This window comes from Catharus ustulatus, chromosome 2 (assembly GCF_009819885.2).
Source record: "Catharus ustulatus isolate bCatUst1 chromosome 2, bCatUst1.pri.v2, whole genome shotgun sequence".
Taxonomy (NCBI): Eukaryota; Metazoa; Chordata; class Aves; order Passeriformes; family Turdidae; genus Catharus; species Catharus ustulatus.
The window spans coordinates 99,334,535-99,361,687 of NC_046222.1; the positions used below are offsets into that span (position 1 = coordinate 99,334,535).

At 38.6% G+C, this 27,153-nt stretch overlaps 1 protein-coding gene across 4 annotated transcripts in view; it reads right to left on the reverse strand.

Moving 5' to 3' along the window:
• The window catches only part of ARHGEF7 (Rho guanine nucleotide exchange factor 7), a 116,181-nt gene that overhangs the window by 50,503 nt on the left and 38,525 nt on the right, over window positions 1-27,153 (reverse strand). For 3 of the 4 annotated variants that reach the window (XM_033052737.2, XM_033052738.2, XM_033052739.2), the window contains exons 3-6: window positions 18,889-18,973; window positions 16,351-16,481; window positions 13,744-13,945; window positions 4,801-4,889 (exon numbers count right to left, since the gene is read on the reverse strand). In XM_033052737.2, coding sequence (XP_032908628.1) covers window positions 4,801-4,889; window positions 13,744-13,945; window positions 16,351-16,481; window positions 18,889-18,973 — 507 coding nt within the window. Of the gene's footprint in view, window positions 1-1,155; window positions 1,321-4,800; window positions 4,890-13,743; window positions 13,946-16,350; window positions 16,482-18,888; window positions 18,974-27,153 lie in introns of those variants that run through there. The other variant, XM_033052740.2, reaches the window with a different exon arrangement.

Here is a 27,153-nt window from a genome sequence, read left to right on the forward strand (position 1 = left end):
TGCTAAACACTGTGACAGAAGAATGTCACAGGGAAAGTTATGGCTACTAACTGGGAAATTACAGCAAAAAGTATAATAAGGGCACACAAATTTTTAAAAACCTAAGGAGTTTTGACTATTTAGACCAGGCAAATAAAATATCTCTGCCAATCACAGCAATAACTAACCCCCATATTCTCTTTTATATATATATAAAACAAAGAAAGCAAATCGTTCAAATGGCAATATAAAAATAATTTGAACCTCCTTGAGGTTCAAAACTAAGTGCAAAACCAATCTTTTTCAATATGGTTTTTCCCACAAAAATCTCCCAGCCCAAAGTCATTACACTGGCAGGAAAAATTAGTAGGCAACAGGAGACTGAAAGCCAGGGGAAAAAAAACTGTCCTGATGAACCAAATATTATTAAAAGACACTTAAAGATAAAAATCAACAAATTTGATAAACATCTTGAAAGACTGCACCACTATCCCATTTTCTCAAAGACAGCTTCCATTCTGTGCTCTAAAAGGCTGCCTGAAAAGCTTGAAATAAAACTAGTTTCGTGTTGGACACACTTTGTTATGTTCCTTGTGCTGGTTTGGATTTTTGTTTGGGGATTTTCTTTGCCATATGGAAAACATGGGATTAGAGAAAAAAAGACATAAGTGCAGGAACAGGTAATAACAAGAAAGCTTAAAAACTAGAATTAGTAACCTGACAATTAGTGGAAAAAGGAAAATTAATGCCACTGTGAATAAAACTATGCCACAAAACCTGTGCAGAGTATCAGACACACTTACACATCTTTGTATTCTAGTAGTTTGCGTGTTACACAATATTTGAGATAAACACAGTTTCAACAGCCCCCAGAATACATTAAATCCATTATCCTTTCTTTTTAAAAAGTACAGTTTTCACTGCATACAACTTTTTTTTTACTTTGAATATATTTTTTAAAGAATAATCTTGCTTACATAGCTCTACAACATAATTTCTGTGATACCTTGCATTCTTCCAGCTTGACTTACCTACCTCACTGAGAAGCTATGAGGATTAAACTCTTGGACTGTGCTTTGAAGTGACAAGTAGTCATTACTGCAACTCAGTATTCTGGCACCAGAAATCTCTTACATTCCTCATATCCACATCTCGTCCGCATGATCTAATAATCACCTTTCTTCCCTTTCCTGTTTTCTGTGCATTCTGGCTGCTGCAAGACCCCATGAGACCTCGAAGACCTTGTTTCCACAACTCCACCACAACATTTGCACAGATCCGACCGAGTACCAAAAGAGCAGCATTGAAGGGGCAGCCTTTGCAGTCCGTAACACTGATGAATGGCAGGCACAGAAACTGAGCTCAGACAGCACCAGTTCTCTCAATCACATGGCACACAAAATTAACAATTCTGTCACACAAAACCTGAGCCATCTCCCTAAGGCCATAACCACCGCCCAAAGATGGATTTAAAATCACCTACGTGAAGATCACCTTCCAAATTGGTGGGAGAAAAGGCAGAGCTCAGAGAATACTTGGGCATGACTTTGTAGTACATTCACATTTTATCATAGTAGTATGGCACTTAACCAAAATATCACATAGTCGAGCAAAATCGTGATCAGTATGTAATTTTCCTGGATTACAAGAATTTACACAATTAATTCCTTAAAACATGGCCCTTGAGAGGGGCAATGTAAAGAACTGCACAAGTTTCCCTGATCTTGAGGGTCCTCAAAAACCTCTGTGAACTTCAGTAAACAACTTGATCCAATTTTAGAAGTGTGGCCTCAAAAGGAGTGTTTATTTTCTACTACTTCACAAACACTTAAAAGGAAACATGGTCATCCAAATACTCACAACTGTGGAGAAAATTGCCTATTTCCTCACCTGCTTTTAGAACAGCAACCTAATCTCAAAGCAACTGTAAATGGAGAGAACCTGACTTTATTCTGGGTACAAAGTTATAAACCCTCAAGGGATCCGAAGTAAAAATAAAACTCAGTAATGCCTGCTTTGTCTTCAGGGAATAACATGCAACAATACACCCACTTTTTCAGTAATAGGCCACTAAATTACTCCTACATGAAAAATGCTTCATCACAAGTCTGGTTCATATTATGCACTACTATAGACTTGTACCATTTTATGGAGCACAAAACCTCAGAATTCTCTACTAACCTGACTTCCTAAGCCAGGTCAAATGTACATACATAACAAATGTCTGTCCTCTCAGCAACACGCAGTGCAAGGAGTAACTAATTAAGCACACAGACTAAGAAAGCATGTGATTTGTCTCACGAACTCCAGACAGAGCTGTGAACCCACAGAAGTACAGAATATGTTCACAAGGGGGCAAAGAGCAGAAGAAGGTGGTGAAAGCAGTCTCCTCTTGACATTAAGTACTTTTTCCTTAGCTAATCCCAGTCCTCCTCCCAGAAAAGGAGCCTCTCCTACCCCTTTGTGAGCTGCCCTTTGATTTTGTCCTCAGTCCAACAAATGTACCTTCAGGTGCTGCCTGCACAAAACCTTCCCTAGGGTAAACAGCAATAAATAACTGTGAGGACTATAGAGTCTCAGCACATCCCATGCAGGAACAGCCACAAACCCAAAACAGTACACAGACCCAGAGCACCAGTTTAAACTCAAGCTTGGTAGCCAAGAGACCTTAAATATGGATTTTAACATTCACTCCTTCACTTGAGCTACATCCTTTCAACTACCAGTTGAAGAAGTTTTTTTGGAGCTCTTCTGCTTTTTCCTCAACTTTATTATTAGTAGAGACTGATGATGCATAGTACAGAGAAGTCCTGTGTCTGCTGCTTAGGTATTAGAACAAAATCAACTCAGAAGTGAAGTGAACAGGTTTGCTGTTTGTCCTATCTATATGTAAAACATAAAAATCATACATATTTAATAATAATTGAAAACATTTTATAGACATATTGTCATCAGAAGCTCAAAATGTATTTCAACAAAACATAAACATCAACATGTCTAAGTTATGTTTCAGACACAGCAGTACAATCTCACTTCTCTGAAACAATGGGCATGCTACAGCACAGACTCTCGTTTTCTAAACCAGAAGAAAAAATGGTGAGTTAGAAAAAAAAGTAAGGGCATTTCCCAAAAACGTGAAAAGGCAATTACCCAATTCATTGCAGACAGACTTAAGAACAGCAGCCTAGTGTCAGTGCTGTGATGTACAATATCTCTATATTATTATGAACTGGTCATTTTCACCCCCTACAATGTCATCAACAGTCAAGTAACTAGCAGTCAAAACACTTGCCATCTCATAACATCAGGTTACTTGCACAAGAAAGTTGCATCTGAGCAAAATGAAAAATAAACTAATCCTAAAAGTAGGTATATGATGGTCATTAGGGTTTGGGGGTTTTTGGATAGTTTGTTTTTTAATTAAACTACTTTAAAAGCCAGCTACAGGTGTATTTCCCAAAGTATAGTAGCTTGAGCCTCCAGAACAGGTTATCCAGGGAGCAATTATAAAAATCACACAAACCAAAGATGATATATCAAAATTGTATGGTATAACTTAGATGCCTGAACAAATTCAACATTTACCTGCTCTTATTTTCACTTCAGTACTCTTTCACCTCTCAAATTTGCATCCACAAACTACAGTAACTTTAAACAAAAACAAAAAAATACTATTAAGAGATACAATGAAAACAAAAATAAGTGAAATCAATCCCCTATTTTGTCCCTGGATATACCACAGCAAGACCATTACTTCCTGCAGTTTGAGGGAAGGGGTTGTCTGCACGGATACTTTCCATTGTGACCAGCAGTTGTGGGACGCAGTAGACAAAGAACTGCAGCCTTCCCTTCAGCACTGAACTGCAGCTACTGACAGAGGCAGGAACAGAGCCAGATGGAGGAGCAGGAGGTTGCTTCATGGCTTGCAATTAGGGACTAAAGACAAAACACCACTGCTCTTCCAGGTGCTATTCGTGCCACAACCACACAAGATGAAAACAGAAAATTACGCTTTATGATCCTTTTTAAAAACTGACATATAAAATGAAAACATAAATTGAAACAGCTGCTTGGAAAAAAAGGGAAAGGAAGGTTGTGGTTTGGTTTTACACCAGCAGGGAGCAGTGCTTAAAAACAGTAAGATGCTTTTTTGCTTCCCAGTGTATCTACTTCTACTCAATAAACAAATGATTCTCAACATGGTTACAACATGCTTAAAGAGAGTTGGGTATGTTTCTTACATGCATCTAATAAAGAGGTCTGAGTACCAGGTTAAGAATTCCTGGGACTGTGATAAAGGTTCACTCTGCCTGTACTGCCTTACTATGAAATCTATCCAGCAGTGTAAGGGAGAGGTTCCATAAGTTAACAACAGAGTTGATTTACAAGCATCAGTACAAAATAAGCAAATTGAACATTTTAAAATGATCTCTTATTCAACAAAGAGGACAAAAATATACTTAATTTAACACAGCAGAATTTCAGTATTTCATAGAGATTGGGAAATATTGATGGCACATGACGGGAAAGAAAAAGGAAATTAACAACTAGAAAAACAAGTTAAATGAGCATAACATTACACAAACGCCAATTATTCACTTAATTTAGACTATAATTTTTGCACCATGTTTAAGAATCCACACATGGATTAACTAATAAATAAACTAATAATAATCTTGTTTATATGACAATCCACCAATACCCCATCTAGTTTTGGTACCTCCTGGTAAGATTGCCTTTTTTGTGGAGATAAGAGCATTTCGTTAAATGACCTTCTACTGTAGATAACGGCTCACATGGAGGAAAAAAATCATCACTCACCACATTGTAGTAACTTTTGTTAATTGCAGATGTATCAAAGCCTTTAGGTGGACTCTTCAATGTACCTGATTTGGGTGAGACTGGTTTTTCTGAAATATAAGATATTTTGGGGTTAATAGGGTGCAATTTCACAGCTTAACACTAGAGGTCAAACAAACCAAGATACAGGGAAAATGGTGATTCACTGAGAAATATACATCATTGTACTTGAAATTACTGGTAAATAATCGATGTATTCACAATGAATTAAACCTTAGCCTCATTGAAGGCAAGCAGAAAAACTCCCATTTTCCTGGAATCAGAAAGTCTGTTAACAAGATTTGCTTTTCCAAAATGATTTTTCAAAAACAAGATGTCATAGACTGCAATTAAAAAACAAGTAAAAAATCAGTAACAGGCATTTCCAAACCATGGACGCACTTTCAAATAAAAGGAGGACTAAGTGTTAATGAACTCAGTGAAAGCAAGTGACCAATAAAAAGCTGAACACTCCAGAAGTCAGATGTCACACAGCCTCAAAACAGATTCAAAACACTGTACTACTGAAGTGGCTTACCTTATGCCCAGAAAATCATCTTTTAAAGTAAATTATCTTTACCTATTTATGAAGTATAGGATAAAAATGCTTATGCACTTAAGAACAGGGTGCTTTATAAAAATAAATCCTTCCTATAACCCATAGGGAATCTATCCCTCAATAATGCATGCTCTTCCTAGAGGGACATTAATCTGCAAGATCAAAATAACAGTCCTGAGAGTTACCCAAATATAACTCTGTTCTGGGCCAGAACAGAGAGGCAGAGAAAACACTCCTAAAGCCTTCCCTCCCACCACTACCACTCCTCTAACTTAACCACAGTGGGGCAAATACGAGGTAAGAGAAAATCAAAAGCAACATGCTGCATCTTGCAGAAAGAGTAAGATTTACAGCATCTCTTTTTGATCTCTCACACTTGACTGTGCATTGAACCAACTGAGAATGCTTGTTTATCAGGACATTTTGGTTTGTCTATTTTTGTATGTTTTTAATTCATCAAGTTTGCCTAATATGCAAATGTCAAATGAGCATTTGAGTAGTTTACATCCAAGCTATAAAACAGCAAATTGTCAACTGAACTGCCCCACAGAAGCATCACCAAAACATACCTACTGAAGGCTCTACCTTTATTTTAAAAAGCAAGCTCCTGTTTCAAACACGTTTTAATAAAGATACATGAATAATTTAACTCTAGTTTACCTGATACCTCAGGCTATGAATAAATTATGCAAGTCTCAAACACCATTCCAGGAGAAGCCCAGTCAGTCAAGCTAAGGGCCAGCTACGGAAAATTCCCATGGACAGCAGAGCTGACCAGGGAAACACCACCATAAGCAGAACACTCCCTGTGGTACCAGCCTCTCCTGAGCAATTTAGGGATTCTCCAGGCTCCCAGCTGCAGCCCATGGATGATGCCATCTCAAGCAAGCTGACTCCAGGTGCAGGTCACCCCTTCATCTCCAGTACCAGGACAGCCTGGCAGGCCAGAGGTAACATGAGCTAACAGCCCATGAAGAGCAACTCAGGCCCCATGAGCACACAAATGCAAGTATCTTTAAGGGGATTTGCTCTGTATTGCACTAGAACTTCCCTCAAAGAAGCTAATCTAAAAATAAATATAGTCTTAAAACTGTCAAACATGAGCAAAGCAAAAAAAAAAAAAAATTCTCCTTACCACATTCAGGGATGACAGTAAAAGCCTTTCGGTTAATATCCCCTGCCTACCCACCCTATGTCAGATCTAAGCTGACACACAGCACAAAAACTATTAGACCCAGCAGTTATCCAGCTGGGAACACTGATGCTCTGAGCCACCAGCCCTGCAATACATACATGCTCAGCTATACAGCCAAGTAATTCCAAATGACAGGACTCCTCCCACCCCCTTAGAAAGAAGCTGTAAACTCAAGCAGATTTGCCATCAAACACTCAGTGTGAAAGAATCTAAAATCGTGTCATATGTATGGCTATTCATTTGTATATTTATCTATAATGCTAGTCTATATGGGACAACTAAAATCCTTTCTTTGTACCAAATGATGAAAATTATGTAATTCCAACAAACTTGGTAATTTGCTTTCATTCTCTGTGGAAACTCTTGGACTTATCCTACCATTTATAGCGACTTACAGGTTCACTCAATACCTAAAGGTTTATTAATCATGTGCCAAAAAGGATGAGAGGAGAAACCAGAGTTATTTAAGGATATAAGTAAATACTTGTCATAGAATTTATCGTAATACAGATGCCTGGAAAGGAGGAACAAGAGTTATTTAAGGATAAAGGTAAATACTTGCCACTGAATTTATCATAATACAGATGGCTGACCATTGTTAAGCTGGGTGACCATGGAATTCTGGTTCTTTGTTATCTTAAAGGGTACAAAAATATCTCTCTTCCCTTAAGCTGCTGAAGAAAGCGGGAGATTTTTTTTGCTGAAGCATACAGAGTCATTTATATTGCTAGCTGTTCTGCTGATTCAGTTATCCATCAGAGACACTCACATCTCCAAATTCAGATTTAAAGACAGGACAGAAAAAAAGAATCACACATTTGTATCATTTTGCCTGAACAGTCATAATCAACATTTAGCTTTTAAAATGTAAAGACCATTTCTATTGCAGAAACAGAGAATCAGACACAGCAAATTAGTCCAGCTGTCTATCATGTCTGGTATTCTGCCTCCAAGCAGTGCCTTGCTTCATAAGGAGGAATAAGAAACAGTCTTGTTGCAATTAGCTTATTGCACAATGCATTACACAGAAGAAAATCCTGATCCTGCACATAAGAAATCACTTTCTTTGTTTATGCTAAGTTAAGTGTAATTTATTATCCCTGGTAATAGAACATTAGAGTATTTTGCAAACAGAGCATATTTCATTAAACATTTCAAGGAGGTACCACCCCCATTCAGCACACTACATCTTTAAAAAGTCCATAGGGTTTTGAAACATCAGCAAAACCCTGGCATCCTGCCCACTCCACAGAGGCTTTATTTCTCAAAGCCCTGAAAGGGAGTGACCTGAGCCAGACACCAGCTTTTCCCACACGAGATTTTTGCCACTCCCCACTTTTCTCACAGCCACAATGCGTATCCCTTACATGAACACTGAAAGGGGTATGAAAATGGCTCAGCATATGATTAAATCCAAAGCTGGCAGGCATCTGCTCAAGTAGGGGAGGAGATGGCATCCTGCTGGTGACTGAAACCAAGAGCTAAGTTACCACTGTCCATCTCTCTGGTGATCAAAGCATAACATTGAACTGCCCTCAGTGACACTTGATAATGCTTTGTCTAGTGGCTAGTGACAAACCAGATGGACTTCACTTAACAGACCACCTTTGGTGGAGAATGAGGCTTTTTAACATTACTCTTCCAGCAAATAATTATCCTCAGTGGAAGCAACAGCTTTTAAAACCTTTCCCTAAGTAGTAAATAAGATACCACAAACTCCCTAAAATGAAGTCATCTTATTCTTTACAAATGTCTATTTATCAGCTATAAAAAGGTAATTTACCCAGTCCTTCCCAATACTTTGTTTCTGTTTTAACTTACATGCCTTCAAATTGCTGGACATTCCCACATTCTCTCTCCTCTGTCATGTCTTCTGTTTATGCCACATTCATTTTCATGCAACACTACTTCATGCTACTCCACAGAGTATTTACTCCCTTCAGAACATAAAATTTACTAAAGCACTTTGACCCTACTGCTACAAGAACACCCCTGCACGTTTCTGTGATTACTGCGCCATGGTGCGCAATCAAGATAAAAAGAATTTATTTCATCCTACTTTAGGGGAGGAAAGATGTGCCAACAAGAACACCAAAAGCTATGTGGTCCCTATCAGCAAAGTGCTACAAGCAAGCTGCATCTGCCTAGACTAATCAGTTCAAGTCCAGCATCAGGAGGGCAGACTTAAATCTGTTTCCAGCTCCCAAGATGGCTCAGGCACTGCTGCAGTGCTCCACTCTGCAATACCAACACTTCTGCCCCTATAGCATTCACCGCTCCCAACCTCTATTTTATTTATGCCTGCAGAGTTATACTGGACAAGAGAACACAATACTCCTCAGTGTATATGGCTGGAGAGAGAAAAACTAATATTCTTCATGGGGTTTCAGTTATTTTTTCCTTTCCTTTTTTTTTTCCCTAGAGCCAAAAGTGCAATTTCTCCTTCCCTCACACACCACAAGATGGAAACAGCCGACACTCTTCTCCTCCACTATATTCTGACCTTTTCTCCACACTGATTTTGTTTTTTTAGCATCCAACCAAAATAAACACTATCACTATAATTTGCACTGGGCCTGATACCAACAACTGTCAAGAAAGTATAACAGAGGCTAGGGCAGTAATGATACATTAATTTCTGCAAAGAATTACAATAAGTTTGTGGCATATCAAATGTAGTTTTCACAAAGCTATATTCCCTCCTGTGTAATCTCATGCCATTTAAAGGGATTATGCTTGGATAAAACTCAGTAACTAACCATGTGATTTTTTTAAAAAATCTGATTAACATTTGACAGTAGCTAAGTAAGTGCATCCCATTCTGGCTAGCCACTCTTATTTTCATGGCAAGGGAACCCTCAAAACTAGGTCTCCAAATCTCTCTAACCACTGTGTGAGACAGAAGCAGCACTGTAAGAGACAAGACTCCACCTACACCTTCACCCCTTCCTGTTCCATTTTATGTAAGCAAAAACAACCTCAATAAGGTCACACTGTCAAGTATCTTGACAAGTTTACACATTATTTTTTACCCTCTGTCATGTGTAACAGTAAAGCAGGATAAAAACAAAATCCTTTCATTTCAAAGTATTTCCTGACTAGTGATCAGAGAACATTTAAAAACTTATGTTACAGGGTTTGAAAATGGAAATGAAAACACAGGAACAGAGGGGAGGGAGAGAGAAATAGACCGAAGTTCACAGTATAGACATGTATCTGAATAGAAAATACTATCTTTTTTCTTCTTTTTTTCTTTTTTAATATTTACATGTTTGATCATAACTATCACAATTTAAAACAAATCCTCTTTCTCTTTTTCCCCTTGGGTCAGGGAGGGGGACAGAATAAATACACACTCAAAAGCAAAACAAAAACAGTTTTCTACCGCAACCAAATTTATTTTCCCCCAAAACAGTAATTGTCCAGCCTAAGAAAATGAAACGCTGTGCTTTGCTCAATAATCTCAGTATGTGTCCTACAACCACTCGTAGCTCACCTCATGCATGTATTAGCATTGTGTGCTAACTCTAATCACTCAGGCACAGCTAAACAAACAAGTTACAACCAGGTCACAGCCACTGTGAGATACCTTAGCACATGATATCTCTGCTGGTGTAATTTATGTAACACAACTTACTTTTCTTCTAAACTCTCTAAGAAATCAATGTGGGTAAAGGCAGTTCCATTGCCACACCTCAATTTCTTCCCTTCCTTGAATATATAGCTTCAGAGCCACTGTAAAAGTAAAGATTACATATCTATGGGGTTTTTTTACATTAGAGGATTTCAATTTAGAACAAAAAATCATTTATCTAAACACCTAATGGCTATGAAGTTTGTGAGAGTTAAAACAAAAACACACATGCATAAATAACTTCACTAATTTCTTCTTTTACTCAATTTGCAAATGTCAGGTTACAGTAGACTGAGGGAATTTAATTTAGTGAAACCCAGGAGCTTATTTAGTCATGTCCTGGGAGCTCTCCATAGAATGCATCATCCTATACAGAATTTCTAACTATTTACAGTATTTTCAGCTACATTTGAGAGAAAAAAGAGTAGAGTGAAACTGCCAATGCCAGAACATTTTACAGAGTATTTGGAAAGCAGATGAGATGTTTAGGATTAATTTTCATAGAGACCGTAATCAAGAGCATGTATTCCAACAATCCTATCTGGATTTTTTTTTAAATCAATCTATTGTAACACTGTCAGAAAACACATTTTGAATTTGAGTTAACAAGGCTCCTAACTACTTTTAAAACACGTAAGGCAAAAAAATGAGCACTTTCATATTTCAACCTCATGCTAAAGGAATGAGAGCACTTAAAATACTTCTGAATCAGGAAATCCTAAAGTGGGGTATATATAGTTACTGGGAAGTCAAAAAAAAAATGGTCAGTGTAAGATTATCAACTGAAGAAATGTCAGCTTTCTTAATGAAGATGAACTAAGAAGAGCAGAGACACGGGAAGGTAACAGAAATTACATTATAACCTAGATGAAGTTTCCCATGAGCACCCACCTATTCAAATAACTTCAGAGCTTTACAGCATTACATCCTTGTTTCAACAAGGACAGCAGAACAAAAAAAGTCCAGCAGCAGGACACAGTGGGAATTTGGATACAGAAGAGAGGAGAATTCCAGAAAAGCCCTCTCTCTAGGATCTTCAACAATACCCATAAAGCAAAACTCAGTGAGAACAGAAATATTCATAACAAGTTTCATGGAAACAACCACTAAAATAAGAAAACAGTGCAGCAAAATCACAACATTGGACTTCAAGCAAGAAGAATTTCAGTAAACTCAAATATTAGTAAAAAAGGAAGTCCCACTAGTAACAACATAATCAGAAAAGACTCACAAGAATGATAATTCCTTTTAAAAATCAGCGGCATGTCAAAGAAAGAACAGAAAAAGTGGATGCAAGCTGACATGGAACAAATATCACAAATACATACACTGACCACAAACACAGAAAAAGCAGCAAAAGTAAGCAGAAGTTAGGCCACCATTTAAAATACAACTAACACGTCATGAGGGTAGTAGCAGCAAAGCAATCCACAGCATGCATATGTACATACATGAAGGAATAAGGCTAATCTGCAACTCCACAGCTACTAACACACTAAGAAGCTCTTGGTATGTCATGCTTCCTTCTACCACTCCCCACAACCTCCTCATAAAAAAGTCAACTTCAGACAACTCAAACATATACCTACAAATGCATAAAAGCAAGTTAAAACTACTATTTTGATAAATTACACAGTACCTGTTGCGCTGATTTGATAGTAAGAGAACTAGCTATATCCATATCTGAAACCAGAGAGGACAAGTGAAGTTCCATAAAGTACTGGAAAAAGCCAAACACAGTAATTTTAAAATGGAGGAGAAAATTAAGGAAAGCTAGTGAGCTGCAGCTTAGTCCTTTCAACTTTGTAATACTCAATGAACTAAGTTTCCTGAGAAGAGAAAAGCATGGGCACAAACAGAAGAAACCTCTATAGAGGAAACTATGAGATAGCAGTCCAAGAATGCAAGAAGTCTTGCAGAAACCAGAAGGGATAAACTGCTGTGGCAGACAGAATACACCTATATAGTGGAGGGAAAAGGACTTGAGAGAAAATTCTTCTGAGGGCAAGAAGTGAAAGTAAAAACCCTGTCAGCCCCAGTGATCAGACAGGGTTGCAAGGAGTCAGAAGTATCAGACTGCACTTGGTGCTAACCTTGGAACTGCATCTTGCCTCTTCCTCCTTAGAGGAGTTAGTTCACCCAAGTGCACTATTCTTAATATAACAACAACCACTTAATTCCAGATACTGGCAAATTCTGGTTCTTGCATGTTCCCTCTTAAAGCCTTTCTATTCTGGAGCTTAATTGCCTACCCAGGTTCCAGGAGTTGGAAGAGGTCAAAACTGACAAAACCCAAACAAAATCTCTGCAGCAATGATTTAAATGACTAACAATGAGATAAGAGGGTCATCATGGCTGATGCTACAACACTACAGACCAAAACCAGGCTTCAAGTATTGTTTCTCAGCATAAGCTGCATCAGAGATCTCTAAAGTGCATTAAAGCTAAGCCTTACATTGTGACTATGTCTTAGAGAAGCTGGTTACAAAGGACAATAAAGCTATAGATCTAAGACTAGCATTTTGCAGCAACAGACTGGAGATATTAAGCCAAGCAAGAAAAATAAGAGGATGCAACTGAAGGAGAACAGGCAAGTTTAAAAATGGACTTTTGCTCCCACAAGCTCACTGCAATCAGGCATCCGAATAGCTGCCTCATAATGGAGGGGGTCAAAAAAAGCCATGCCAAAGACTTTAGCACAGCCCCAAAAGATGTGTTTTCACTGGAGCTGTTACAAAGGAAACTGTGGTAAAGCCTTCCAGAGACCCTGGGTAATTTTATCCTACCAGGCTTATCCCTAATCTATGAAAATAAGCCAAGGAAAGGAAAGACACAGGGTAAAAGAAGGAAATAAAGGAGACAGAAATTATGTCACCCACAGCAATGTCCTAGTGGATTAAAAAGGAATGCTACTTCTGATATTCAGATGACATTTACAGAAGGCACTTTGACTGTGTAAGGTTCAAAATAAAACTTCAGCAGAAGGATGAAGCCTGTATGAAGAAAAGCTGAAGGCACATGAACAAGAAATAAAAAGAAATCAAATACATTATCTTTCAAAAGCAAATTTTGAAAGAACTGGGATTCTTTCCTTCAGTTGTTTACTTCTAAGTAACAGGATGTGTTGAATAAATTTTTGTTTGGTTTGGGGTTTTTTCTTGGTTTTTTTTTTTGTTTTTGTAGGAAATCTCTCACTGTTTAAACCAAAGCACCAATTCAAAGTCTGTCAGCATTGGAGTCAAAATCCCATATTCCAGGAATTCCGACCAAGGAAGTGAGAGGACCCCAAATGTGACAGGCAAACAAACAGAATGGGGAGTTTTCTGCACACTTACTGCTAATTCAGAAGCCACTCTGTACTGTGAACTGGGGTGGGGAAATGTGAACTCCTGAGCATTAATCATTGCTGAGAATGATGTTCAGTAAATAAAATCAAGCTTAAACAAAAAGAATTAGAAGTTTTAATGAACCAACCAACCATCAACCTCTACCCAAAGCAAGAATTTCTGCTAACACGCTCTCCCCTTCAAAACTTACCATTTGATTTAATTTCTCGTACGTAGTTACTTGGAAACCACCCTGTTTTTCCATTTAAAGTTCCTTCCCACCAGCCTCCTTCTTCCACTCTTGTAACATGAATAATATCGCCTTTTGAAAAAGAAAGTTCATCTTCATTTGTCTGTTGAAAATTAAATTTGGCTCTCACCACCAGCTGATGGTTGCCGTTATCTGTCATGTCCTAGTAAGTGAAAATGAATAAAATGATCATTAGTCTTAAACAATATTTCCATGAGCAAAACAGAAATGTCCATAAAATTGAAATAGCCTTTCCTCCACACACAACAGTGCCCACACATTTTTACTCAAAAGCCTCTATAAGGAGCGATTTGGCATTTCTAGTATTTCTGTCATTTTTAATCTATAGGTTTTTATCAGCCATGAGAGTATATTTTTACTTATTACAGCCCCTTCAAATCAGAAGAGGTTAACAGAGCTAAAATGAGAATAATTATTGCTCTCCAAAACAAAAAAGAAAACATACACATTTTCTGTAACTAGCATAAACTGAAACTGCCTTTGAAAACTACAAAAACAAAGGTTTTACATTAGAGTTTTTTCCTAAAATTCTCTGTGCTGCAAGGAGGGAGAAACTGATTTGGGTTTAATTTGATTTTGGTTCTGTTGAGAGTTTGCAGCTCAAAACCTTTTCCTTTTATTTTTTCCTCTAGCAGATCAGGTTGGTGGCTTCCACAGCTGAAGGTACAAGTCTTGACAGCCTGCCAATAAAGGAGTGTGCTTTCACAAAACCTATGAAAGGGTTATGCAACTTACCTTAAACAAGTACTCCCAAATCATTTCCCTCAAGGTTAGCAAAGCTGGAAGCCTGCAGCAGTCAGACTTGTAGCTGTCCATATATACTATGTATGCACGCTCATCCCCTACCATGGATGTGAAGGTAGATTATCTCTCTGTCCTAACATCTGAATGTTCTGAGAAGTAACTAAGTCATCTTTTGAATTAATGATTTTAAAATTCAGCATACTGTCCTTGGATGTCAATTTTGGATATCTGCACCATTCAAGCATTTCATGAGAGATTGGATAAACCTCCAGGCTAAAAAAATGCAATATTTGGACAACTTCAAAAATATTACACTAGAAGTGAGAGATCAGATTGCACCGGACAACAAATCATGTTTGTCTCTATCGTAACTAAGGATCTATACCTGTACAGCTAAAAAAGTATCTTAGTGAAATGACTACTGTGTAAGCAGTCTTAGTCAGCAACCCAGGTAGACGAATTTACCTGTTGCCTATATAGTTGAGGTGATGAAAAGACTGCATGTTGTCACTAAGATCTTACAGCATGTCAACTTAATTCATAACTCCAGCAATCATGTTATTGTATCAGAACTCAATATGATTTTCATCAGAGTTAGTAGCTGAGAAACTACAGGAAAACAAGGGCATAGACAATTTTGAAAACATGCAGAAAGCCCCAAGATAGTTTAAGTCCCAGTGTTTGACAATTAGATCAGCACATCAGCAAGTGCCTCTGCCTTAGTCCTCTGCTTGTACATTATATGCTTTCATCTTCTCTGCTCAACAAAAGAAAATGTTTTGATACAGTAAATGGTGAAAAGCCAGGAAATAAGCAGAAACATTGCACAGTGAGATCAACTACAAACCCTATACTCTGCCAGTATGGTTTTCCAGCAGAGGAAAGAGTACAAACTTGGTGAGAACAGTTCCAAACAGATCATGTACACCAACAAAATCAAACTAGGAATTTCCTGGGTTTGGCCGCTCGCTCTTTTTTTCCTCCTTCTTGCACTTCTCTGCTCTAACTTTGCACAGAGAGTGACTCAGATCACCAAAGTGATAGAAATACTGAAAACTCTGACTACTTCAGTGTTCCAGCTAACAGCTAGTCCCACCAACTGCTGCATCTGCAAGTGGGCTGTGAACAGCAGAACAGGAGCTCAAATTGCTGACCTAGGGCAAAACTTTGCACAGGTTCTGCTACCAGAGAAAACACATTACACCACACCTAAGAAAGCCATGGATAAAGTAGCTTTCCATTAGGGATCTGAACCCTCCTTGCAAGCCTTCAGTGACTAAAAATATGTTCTATCACAATGTGTGAGGTATGCAACCCTGATTTCAGCTGTACTATAAAACAATGACCCATATGACTCAGAAGGCAAGTTGAAGGATCAATCTTGAAATATAACAGAAAACAGAACTACTGCCAACATCAGAAGTAACACCTTCACAGAGGTTTGAATAACCTTCAATCATCACCCCTAAACTCAGAGATAAAATGAGATTTTTGCCTTTGGAAAAGCAGGACCTTACAGTGAAAAGAAAGACATAAATCCAGGAAAATACTGTCTATGCAGACAACATGGAACACTAAAGGAGGAAAAATTAGTTTGATGTTCACAAAAAGCTGCATGTATTTTGAAACATCATATGAAAAGCTGCAAAAAAAAACTCTCAGACTAAAAATACAGAACTGAAAGAGGAAATAGTTACTTTGCTGTACTATAATTTACTTACAAAACTCATTAAAAACAAAAAGAGGAAAAGAAAGGGGGGAAAAATATCACACCACAGCATGTTTCATTCTTCCAAAACTTACCAAACTCCGATACTGTCCCTGAAAGAGTTTTGAAGTTCTACTGTGTGAAGACTGGGATCCCAAAGAATCAAAGGATTTTATCCGATGAGATGAGGGACGTGCACATACAGAGTCACTGCCCAGCCCTATGTCTGTAGGAGGGTGGAAAAAAAGATTAGAATTTAAATACCTCTGTAAAATTCACATGCTTAAAGCAGATTTCATGTATCTGCAGTTACTCAGCAATTCAAGACTTAAAAAATGATAGCAATAAATAATCTGAAATCCTGAGACATCGACAAGTTCTTCCCCACATAGACAAGAAAACAACTTGGCCTGTTTAGAGAGAGGAGGGTTAGGGTTGTATTTCTCTATTCCTACTCACTACCAGTCTATTTAAAGGTAATTAACCAGCATCATTTTAGCTAGTAGCCAAGAATTTTGAATACATAAAACTTGCTTGAAGTGAAGCCAGCCACATCTGTTTCTTAGCTCTTCCCACAGTCCCCCATCTCCTTCTCAATTAAAACATTCCTTCCACTGTCTTTTTTCCTACATTCCTTTGCCTCATCCCATTTTTTTTTTGCCAACTAAGATGGTTTTTCTTCTTTCAAGGGAGGACTAGGAATAGAAGAAAGGAAAATTCTGCTTCTCAAGCAAACAACCACCTCCCAAAACATTTCCCTTCTTCTATTTGTCTCTCCTCCGAGAAGTACACCCATGTGATATGTTCACCTGAAGGGTTGTGTGCCATCAGGGGTCCCTTGAGGGCTGGGAGGCACTGAGGGAGCAGCAGGACAGGGCTCATCCCACAATCCACAATCCCAGCCAGGCCTGGGGCAGCTGGGGGCACCAGGGCAGCCCCAGCCCTGGACACCAGGCTGGTACCTCCCTGGGATGGGATGTTGCCAGCCAAAGGCTGTGGGTCCTGTGACTTAGCGACCCACAGCCAGCCAGGGGTTGCACCAAAAGCAGTTCCCAAGAGCCAGATTCAGCACTGGCTGCAGCCTCCTTCCTTGATCCCACCACTCCAGAGATTTATACTTGGATGGAGTGAAAACCCACAGAAGCCTTTCATCAGTAACCATGCCCATTACTCACATTCCTCATATTGTAGGAAGGCCTATCTCAGAAGAACCTGTGCATGTATGCCTGAAATTCCTGCAGACCCACATGGGGATCTGAAAGCCATCCTCCAATACTAGAGCACAGAGTCCAAAACACTTGCTACATGATTACCCAGCTAATGAAAATTGTTTAGAAGAACAAGAAGGCTTCTGCTTGGTCCTAGGAATGAGGCAACACCACAGTGTGCATGTGGTTTTGATTTTTGGTTTCCATACCACCACAACATGCCCCCACCATGAAAGGGATAGCCCAGGTCCCTTCTAACCAGCTGCAGTTGTGGCTTTTGGACGTACACATTAATCCATAGACATCTACACAAAACAGCCACACTTTTTCTCCACTTTAACAACAGCAAAGGCAGCAATGGCCAGTGCACAGCAGTTTTAAAGAGTACTGCACTGGTTTGCATTTGCACTTACACTTGAGATGAAGGGAGGTATCTCCAACCAGTCTAAACAGCTTCAAAGAAGTCAATGGTATTAATTATTAATTAATGTCCATTGATTAAAACTAAGACTTGGTTGCAAAACTTAATTTTAAGGAGTGCTTTCTAATGCAAAGAAAAAAATAAGCTACCAAAACCACTAAATCTCTCTTGAAACAGACCAGAGAAGTATTATAAAGGTGACAAGATACTTATTAGTATTAAATGAAGCAACACTTCGGCATCACTAACTTTTCTACTACCTTCCTTTTCTTCCTCTCAGCAAAAAACTGACACACATGGTTCAGTTTTTAGACTCTCTCTCAGACTCTGACCCAATGACCAGTACTGAAACTTGCTGCTGATGGTGGAACAGGAGGAAGCCAAAAGGGCCAGTGTTAACAACTTTTGACTGTCCCAGGGTCCAGTTGGCATAATTTAGCACACTCTCACCCTACAATGACGGATGGGCACCTCTCACCTGCCTGTTATTTCTACAGCTCTCTCCCCTCCCACCAAAGATCTTGAGGTGAGTGGTTCATGACTTCTAGCTGCTAAATGAATGAAGTATGTGGCTTAAGGGATCAAAGACATTAGATATCCTTTTGTTATTGGCAAGAAAGGATAGCAGTGGGAAATGCAGGCTGGGGAAAGCAAAATGTTGCCAAGCTGTTCAAATAGGAGAATGACAGAATGGAGCAAAAGTCAACTTTAGTATTTCAAACTTGGAGGAAAAGAAAAACAATCTAAAAAACAGGCCCTTTTCCTAAATTGCTTGCCAGCTTAAAGGCTTAGCCTTAATGTCTACCACAAAGTTTCCTTCTGCAGAAGACAAAACTAGAGAACCCAGAGCCACTGTAAAGTTTTAAAAACATGAACTTCAACAAAAGCTCTTTTAAAATGCTGTCTATGTTCACCTCATCATGGGTACAAGCACAGGTATTAGCATACAGTGATGCAAGGTGAAAGTAGCAGTAAGCCAGCACAAGACAGAGCAGTCTACTTACCTGCAGTCACTTTATTTAAAGCCACAAGAGAGCTAAGAACTTTGCTGAAATTCTGTCCCTGATACAGGTCATTTGCATCAAAAGTCTGAAAAAAAAAAAAACCAACATGTAGTTAAATCATAGAAACAAGCCTTCAAAATTGCATATACAAACCATAACTGCAGAAGCTACTGCACAATCAAGGTATCAGTCTCTTACTGGTTGTTATGAACCAGTAAGACTGGGGAGGATTTTCTCCTTAAAATCAAGTAAAAATACCCAACAAACTATTACACTTTTAAATTGAAAGATAATATAGCAACAGCTGCATTTGAAAAAAAACTGAAGAACAGAGAAAGTAAAAAAAAAAAAAAAAAATTAGTATCATGCAAGTTACAAGAAAGTTGAATAAAACAACTATCAGAACTAGTAGTTTCCCTAAGACATTTTGGCCAAAAAAAAGTTACTGGGTAACTGGGTACTATTACTCTTGGCATGCTATTCTTTTTCTGTAGCAGTGCACAGGCATTACCTGGTTTTTCATAATATACTTTGAAAAAAACTACAAATATTTTAAGTAGTACTACAACCTACATGCTACTTCTTTACAAGACACAGAAGAAAGCAGCATTCCTGAATATTAATGAATTTTTAAAAGAATTAAATTGCCGGATAGATTAGATCAAGGATGAGGTTTGGGAAGGGGAGATATGAAAGGAGAGGTTTATTTTATTTTTATTTTTTAACTGTGGTAATGCAATCCAAACTTGAACTATCTTGCAGAAAACACTCCAGTAACTTTCAAGCACTGGGTGATGACATTAAACATCTGGATATTTTGGGCAAAAGAGGACATTTTTCAAGAAAAGGAATAAAACCCCACAGACCCACATTTGCCTTAGGTCATGGAAACACTCATCCAAAGTCTCATGAAAATAGCTCTTGCAACAGATTCTGCATAGGTTGAAAGGACTCACAGTACTCCTTTGTGCAAGACTAGAAAGCTGACAATAAAAGACAGCTGCTACAGTTCTTCCAACTGATTTAAGAAACAGAAAGAGATTTTGTTTTCTGCAATGTAGCAGTTTTTATCTAAAAAGTCAACAAAAACTTGTTCACTTTCCTGATAACAGACCCATCCCACAGACACTATCAGAAAGTCCTTACCCCAGAAAACAGCCTTCACAGACAGGAGAGGAAAAACTCATAATCCCAGGGGAGAAGCAAGAAAGGAACAAAGAAAGGCTAGTTTAACCCAAGAGAAGAGAAAATGTTAACAAAAGCTATGAAAGTAACCACAGAAGGGGCTGCCAGACCAGTTCTGACTGGTGATGCAATATCACAGGAAAGGTAGAACAGATTTAGGAAACATTCAATGACCATGTTAGTCAGTAAAAAAAAAAAAAAAAAAACCAAAAACAAAAAAACAAAAAAAAAACCAACCCAACAAAACCTCCCAGTGCATTCACTGCATACATGAACATGCTCGTTGCTCCCCTCCTCAGACTGAGGATCATCTCTGGTCCCAGAAAGCAGCAGTTCAGGCTGGGCTCTACAGGTGCCAACATCTCTCAAGCTCAAGTAGCATTTACACAGCTCAGAAAAGCAATACCACACAGCACACAACAGCATCAAGCAGGCAGAACCACACACCGGTACACTCCAAGCAGTTATTGCTCACATAAATTAAGTCAAATAACTATTTCAACAAGTTTCACTGGACTACAGATAACTTAAAAATACTTCTCTTATTTATTTGAAGCTGTAAGGAGAGGCACCAGGGAATTGCTTAGATGTGAACTTTGTAAGGCTTTTCCTCAAACACAAGGAATATTAAAAGACTATGCACACAAAAAAAGCATTAAGGAAATAAAAAACAATCTGATTTAACAAAAAGACATGATAGATTTTATTAACAGCATAATTTATAGAGTCAAAACCAGGTGGGGGAGACCAGTTTAACCACTGCTCAAATTGGGGAAAAAAATTAAGCTGCTATGCAACAAGAAAATAGTGAGAGTGTGAAATTGCTACTACACGCTTATTGTGGTAGATTTTTAACAAGTAAACCTGCAATGTGAACAGAATCACAAAAGCCTAGCCCTAATCCTAAAAAAATTAAATACACAAGACAGGTGCTCATGTTGAAAAACCAGATCTGGATCAGAAAGGGATAACAAGGGAGAAAGAGAACAACTAAAAGGGAACATTTAAAAAAAAGGTTAAAAATTATAGCTTAAACTTACAAAAACTTAAAAACAACCCAACCCTAAATCCATTTTAAGCTCACCTTCATTCTGGATTCTGATAGAGCCAAGAGCTCTCCAAAGTCAGGCCAACTGGAGAACAAAAGGCTGAGAGGAAGCTCACTTCCTGCTATGCTCAGACTATAGGGGATACCAAGAACAATTTGATTGGATCATCCCAACACGTATAGTGCCATAAAAAACCTGTATCCAGGACATGCATCCAGTCTGCTCCACAGGAAACAACACAATGGGAGGATGCAAGGAACATTTGCTTCCTTGTGATTTTACATGAAGCAATTCTGACAGGAAGCCACCCTCAGCAGCTCATGGTCAGTACATTCAGCAGCAGCACACAATAAAGGGGGAGGGGGACAGGACACCCTCCAGAGGGATCTTCTCCTAACACAGAAAATGCTTAAGAAATAACTAACCTAGAGAGGTAAAAGCTAAGGGAAATAACATAAATGTTCTAAAGTTTTAAGGATAAGTCTTGATTATAAAACCCTTATCTCAAAAAAAAACCAACAAAAAACAAACGAACAAAAAAACCCAAACCAAACCTAAAAAAACTCAAACCAAAGAAATACACAACCCACAAAAAAAAACCAAAAAACCCAAAAGACCTTACCAAAACAAAACAAGAAACCAAACAAACAAAAAAACCCCTGCCAGTCATTTACACCCTTCTTCCATCTTAATGGAGGTTTGCTCATTTCACAACATATTTGAAAATTGTGACAGAGTACGAGCATCAAGTAGCCAGAGAAAACAGTCTGCTCCAGGTTCTCAAGAGAAGTCTGACTTGCATGTGGCCTTTAATCTTCATTCTGGTAACTGTGGACAAATCAGCTGTATCACTGACTCCCAGAATTTATTTTGATGTTAAAAAGAGTAACTTCTCATTCAGTGTCACTGGATGACAAACCATACCCCTCCACCATACAGTACTCCCAATTCTTCAATTGCAAAAATCAAAGCTGAATTTTGAAATCCAAATGTCAAGCAAAACTGTTTTTTTAACACAATATATTACCAAATAATAAGGTCTGCATGCTAAATTACCTTCTCTAATACTGGCACAACCCCATTTTCTAATCACAGCAGGAGCACAATATGAATTTAAACTTGCACATCCTTACAGCTCTTTATACCTAAAACCACAAACACTTAGAAAGGCATTACTTTGCAAATATTAACATTTGTCTTTTGAACAGTATGCAACAGGGATATACAAACATTTAAAAAGGTTTTATTTCCAATATGCCCTTGACTTCCATGCAAGCAAAATTTATAACTCTATAGAGACTCTACCTGTGATGAAATTCACCCTCTTGTTCATTCAAACCTCACCTTCCACCAAGAGCCAGATTAAACATTAGTAGGAATACAAAAATAAAACCATAATAAATCAGATCAGATGAGGACCCAGCTAAGCCAAATCTTTTGAACTAACTATTTAATTAACATGTCTTTGTTTTTAAATACCACAGAATTGCCCACAAGCACATAAACCTTACATGAGCATTAAGGAGGAGGAGAATGGGATGATGCTCAGTGATGGTGTTTGTCTTCCCAAGTCACCACTAAGAGTGATGCAGCCTGGCTTTTCTGGAGATAGCTGAACATCCATCTGCCTGCTCATGGGAAGTAATTCCAAGTAATTCCCTGCTCTGCTGGCGTGCACAGCTTCAGCAGTACCCATCACACCACCTTTATCTCAACAGGGAAGTTTTCTCTCACCTTTACCATTCCAAATCCCTCTCCCACCCCACCAGGGAAGTGTAAGAGTGCAGCCACCTAGGGCTGCCCTGCTGGATGGGGTTGAACCACAACAATATCCCAGATGGAAGCTGTGTTCCAAAGGCAGACCAGATCGGCAAACAGTGACCTATAAACAACACTATGCATAACACACACACACATAGCACTCTGGCACTCTTGGTCACTGACTGCCAAGGCTTGCCAACTGCCTATCCCCACCCATAGATCCCAGCTTCCCTTTCCACACACCACACTAATTCCAAACACAAGCAGCCTGGCTTTCCACAACTATATATGCATTTTCTGACCCCAGATTTCAACTGGCTACACACTTCATTCATAACAATTCTATGACCTCTTCCAGGTCATTATTGAAATGTTACATAATGTGGTTGAGCAACAGCAGCAAAACCCCTACAGCAAGATATAACACTGGATGATCATTCTGCATTTGGAATTATAATGACGTTTATCACAAGCCAGTTTTTAAACTCACTTCATGAGAGTCATTTTCATTTTTCTATCACTGACATTTTTTAACACCAAACAAAATACTTCAGAGATTGATTTCATCCACATACTGGCTGTTCAACTACCACATCCACCCTCTGATTTTGAACAGGACTAAACTCAGCATGGATCTGCTTAAACACCATAACACTCAAAATTACCTGAATGCATTATTAGGGCCATTTTAAATCATCTAAACCACTAACCCTCACTGGATGAAGACTTCTCTGCCATGTTTCTCATGCAATAGTAATAAGGAAATAAAACTAGCATAACAATGCTTTTCCCTCATATCCCAATACCTACTGAAAGGCAAAACCCTACCAGAGAAGATGGTGAAAGAAAAAAGAAATGCGAAAATAAAGCTGAAAATATACCTGGTGAAAGTGGATTGCAGCATGCAGTAAGCCTGCAGCAAGATTCTTTTCTTCAAATCAGTCAGTTTTAAGGTCTCATGTACCCTTCATACTATTTTTCCCTGTTCTAGACCTTAAACTCCGTAACTGGATTCTGACTTTATTTTGAAAATAAAGGTATTTCACCTGATAAAGAAAGGGCTACAACTGGAGATAGGGAAAAAAAACCAACTCAGGGGTAGCTCAGTAAAGCTTTCTTCTGACACACACTTTCTTCAAATAGGTCTGCTAAAAATCTTAACTTGCACGTATCCTTAGACCAGCAGAACATCAGTAAGGTTGTATGTAACAGTCATAGCAAGAAAAGTTCACATACTGGTAGAATTAAATACAGTAAAATAGAAATTTTTTCCTTGCTGACTACTGCCTTGAATGTACACAGGTACAGTATTTGCAGTATTACCACTTAAATCATCTGACAAAAATAGGTGACAGCTCTCTTTACAGAGCTGCATCACCAACTGCAGCAGCTGGGGAGCTGACTTGGGAGCAGCCCAGGCACTGCACTGCACAGAGAGGGCAGAGCTGCCAACCTCAGCAGCCAGCCCCCAGGTAAGCTGTAACCCCTGGGCTGTGTGTACTAAAGCAGGACACTCTCCAGCTCAGTTCTGCAGCTCGGGCCCCTCTCACAAAAGATTACGAGAACGTTGGCTCGCTCACCCGCAGGAAATGGAAGGAAATGAGCAGAGTGGCTTGACAAAGCACAGCGTGACACAACAACGTGTCACTCCACCTGTTCCTACTGCACACACCACAGTGCTTTTGGCCACGGGAGCATGAATAAAGCAGTGGTAGAAGAAAAAAAACCAACTCCTGTTTAGAAACAGGTGATCATAAACACCAGGAACCCCAACACCTTGATTTGTTGTGCCACCACTTCCAGTGTGGCACAATCCCTGGAGCAGCTGGCAGGAGGAAGCTACAGAGGCCATCCACAGTTCACCTTCCAGTGATAACACCTAGCACAACAAGAAAAAAGATCTTGTAGGTAAGCCCACATGCAAATCACAGATTTGTTCATTTATTCTCACATTAGGTCAGCTCTAAGTGGCACTGCAGCTATTACCCAGCAGCTGCTGCTCGAGCTGTGCATTATCATCTGAAAGCTGCAGCAGTAAAAGGAGAGATAAGAAAAGCAGGGAACTATGACAACTGAGAGGAAAGGAAGGGGTGAGGGGAGAAGAGATGATTACAAATGTTCTGGAAATCTCTATGAAGCAATGCCCAATGTAGCACTGTACAGCACAAAGGAGAGCTAAAAGAAAAAAATAAGTTCTGTTTCAAAAATTAAGAGTAAGATAAAAAGAAAGGTTTGAAAATAACTGAAAGAACAGACCTGCAATACATGATTTCTGTGCCATTTGGTAAAATTTCACAGGAGAAACATCAGTGGTAAAGAATAAATAAAACTTAAGAGGTGGTCTGGAATAAATTTTGTTGCTCTTATAAACCTATTCCTCAAAAGTAAAAACCTAACTCTATTAAAAACACCACATCACCTAGAAAGCTTCAATTCCTGCAACTAGCAATACTTTTAAGACATGTTATCTACAAAAACAAGCAGAACCAGCTGTAAAAATGTATATGGAAGTTTGTAGTGTCTGTGTGCACATCTGTGTGTGCATGCATCCAGATACACATTTAAAACACAAATCCAAAAAGGACAAAGGTTAAAAAAACTGGTTTAGAGTCCTAAATTTTTGCCCAAGAATTTTTGCCCAAACCAGACACATCAAAGTGCTACGGAATCTACAGAGCATTAATTTCAAATACTAAACAACATTCTACCTAAGAAAGTGCTTCAAAGTAAACTTCTAAACATTGCCGAAACTAAACATACACAACATATTTTTCATCAACATAAAAATATAATTTAAAAAAAGAAACACAAAGAAATGCTACATGTCCTTTAGGAGATTAACTGTACAATTTCTCAAGCTTTCCAAATCTGTTTTTAGAATGTAACACTGCAAGTTAGCATCCTCAAATGAATTCATTTGTAAGCAGTCATAAATTTAGTATTTTTGAGTATAAACACCTAGTAGTAGCAAAGTAAGATGTAATTTAAAAAGCAGAAATAGAAAGATTAGTACTGCCTACACTTGCGTACGTAAGAAAACATAAGAACAAGCCTGTTCCAAATTTCTACCAGCACAGCAAAACAAAAACAAAACTACATTTATCACACCTTCATGCCAAAACACTTTCAAATAGCTTTGTAAGTTTTGGTTTATAGATGATATCACAAAGTGATAACCTCAGCTGACATAGAGAAAGACATTCAGTAGCACACAGTATTAATACACAATTGAGTACCATGGCTTAAGGAAGCTCACACTCCTGGAACTACAGGAAAAATAAAAGTTGTTGGAATTAAACTACCAAAGAAAATTTTACCGAGACACTGAAGTTGAGATGCCTCAGCTCTTGCCAGTGGAACAGGTTACACCAACATGCTTGGCTGAAACACAGCAATTGCATAAGCACTTTCTAGTGCCAATGAAGAGAGGCACCTCAACAGAAAAGCTGGCCTGAAACATACCATGAGAAAGATTCAGCTCAGCAGAACTCACCTCTGTTCCTGATACATACAGACAGCTATGTAAGCTACTCTCCTCAAAAAAATCAGGAAACACAGTTGTGGAAATTCAGGCCAAAATGCAAAGGGAATACTGTGCCCAAGAAGCCGCACAGCGTTGAGAAAAACAAAAAACAAATATACATTTGGAAATAAATACAGACAGCTCTGCTATCAAGCAGAGTAAGCAGCCAATAGTAAAAATGGTAAAAATTTTCACTAGTAACTGAACAACGCAGACACTGCCAGTACATCTTATAAAAAAGAACATGGTTAAATGCTCATTTTCTGGGGAAAACCACAAGCAAGGTAAAGGATTTTCCCAAACGAAATAGACTGTAGAGAAGGAAAGCAGCTTCTGTGTCTCACTGCTCTCCCCACAACCCTACCCATCACAAGAACAAAGCTAATATCTACTCCAGGACTGTGATGTTGATTCTGAGAGTAGACACATCTATTTTATGAAACCAGTGCCTTCTTGTATGAATAGCTGATTAAAGATCAGTGTCCCAGGGGAAAGCCTGTGAGGTCAGTTTTTAGGGCTCCCTACGAGACAGATGCTGATAACATGTTTAAGTAAAGTTTTTTCAATAACTTGCAATTACAAAAAACAGATGATCTGGAAGATTTTGGTCTTCCAAATCCATGTGATGTCTGTAACACTAACAACTGGGCACCTTCCCAAGCCTACAATCCCTCTCAGACATAAACAACTGCGAGTAAGGGGAGTAGCTGGTCCCTTGAGCAGCCGCACTGCTTTTTAAATCACAGT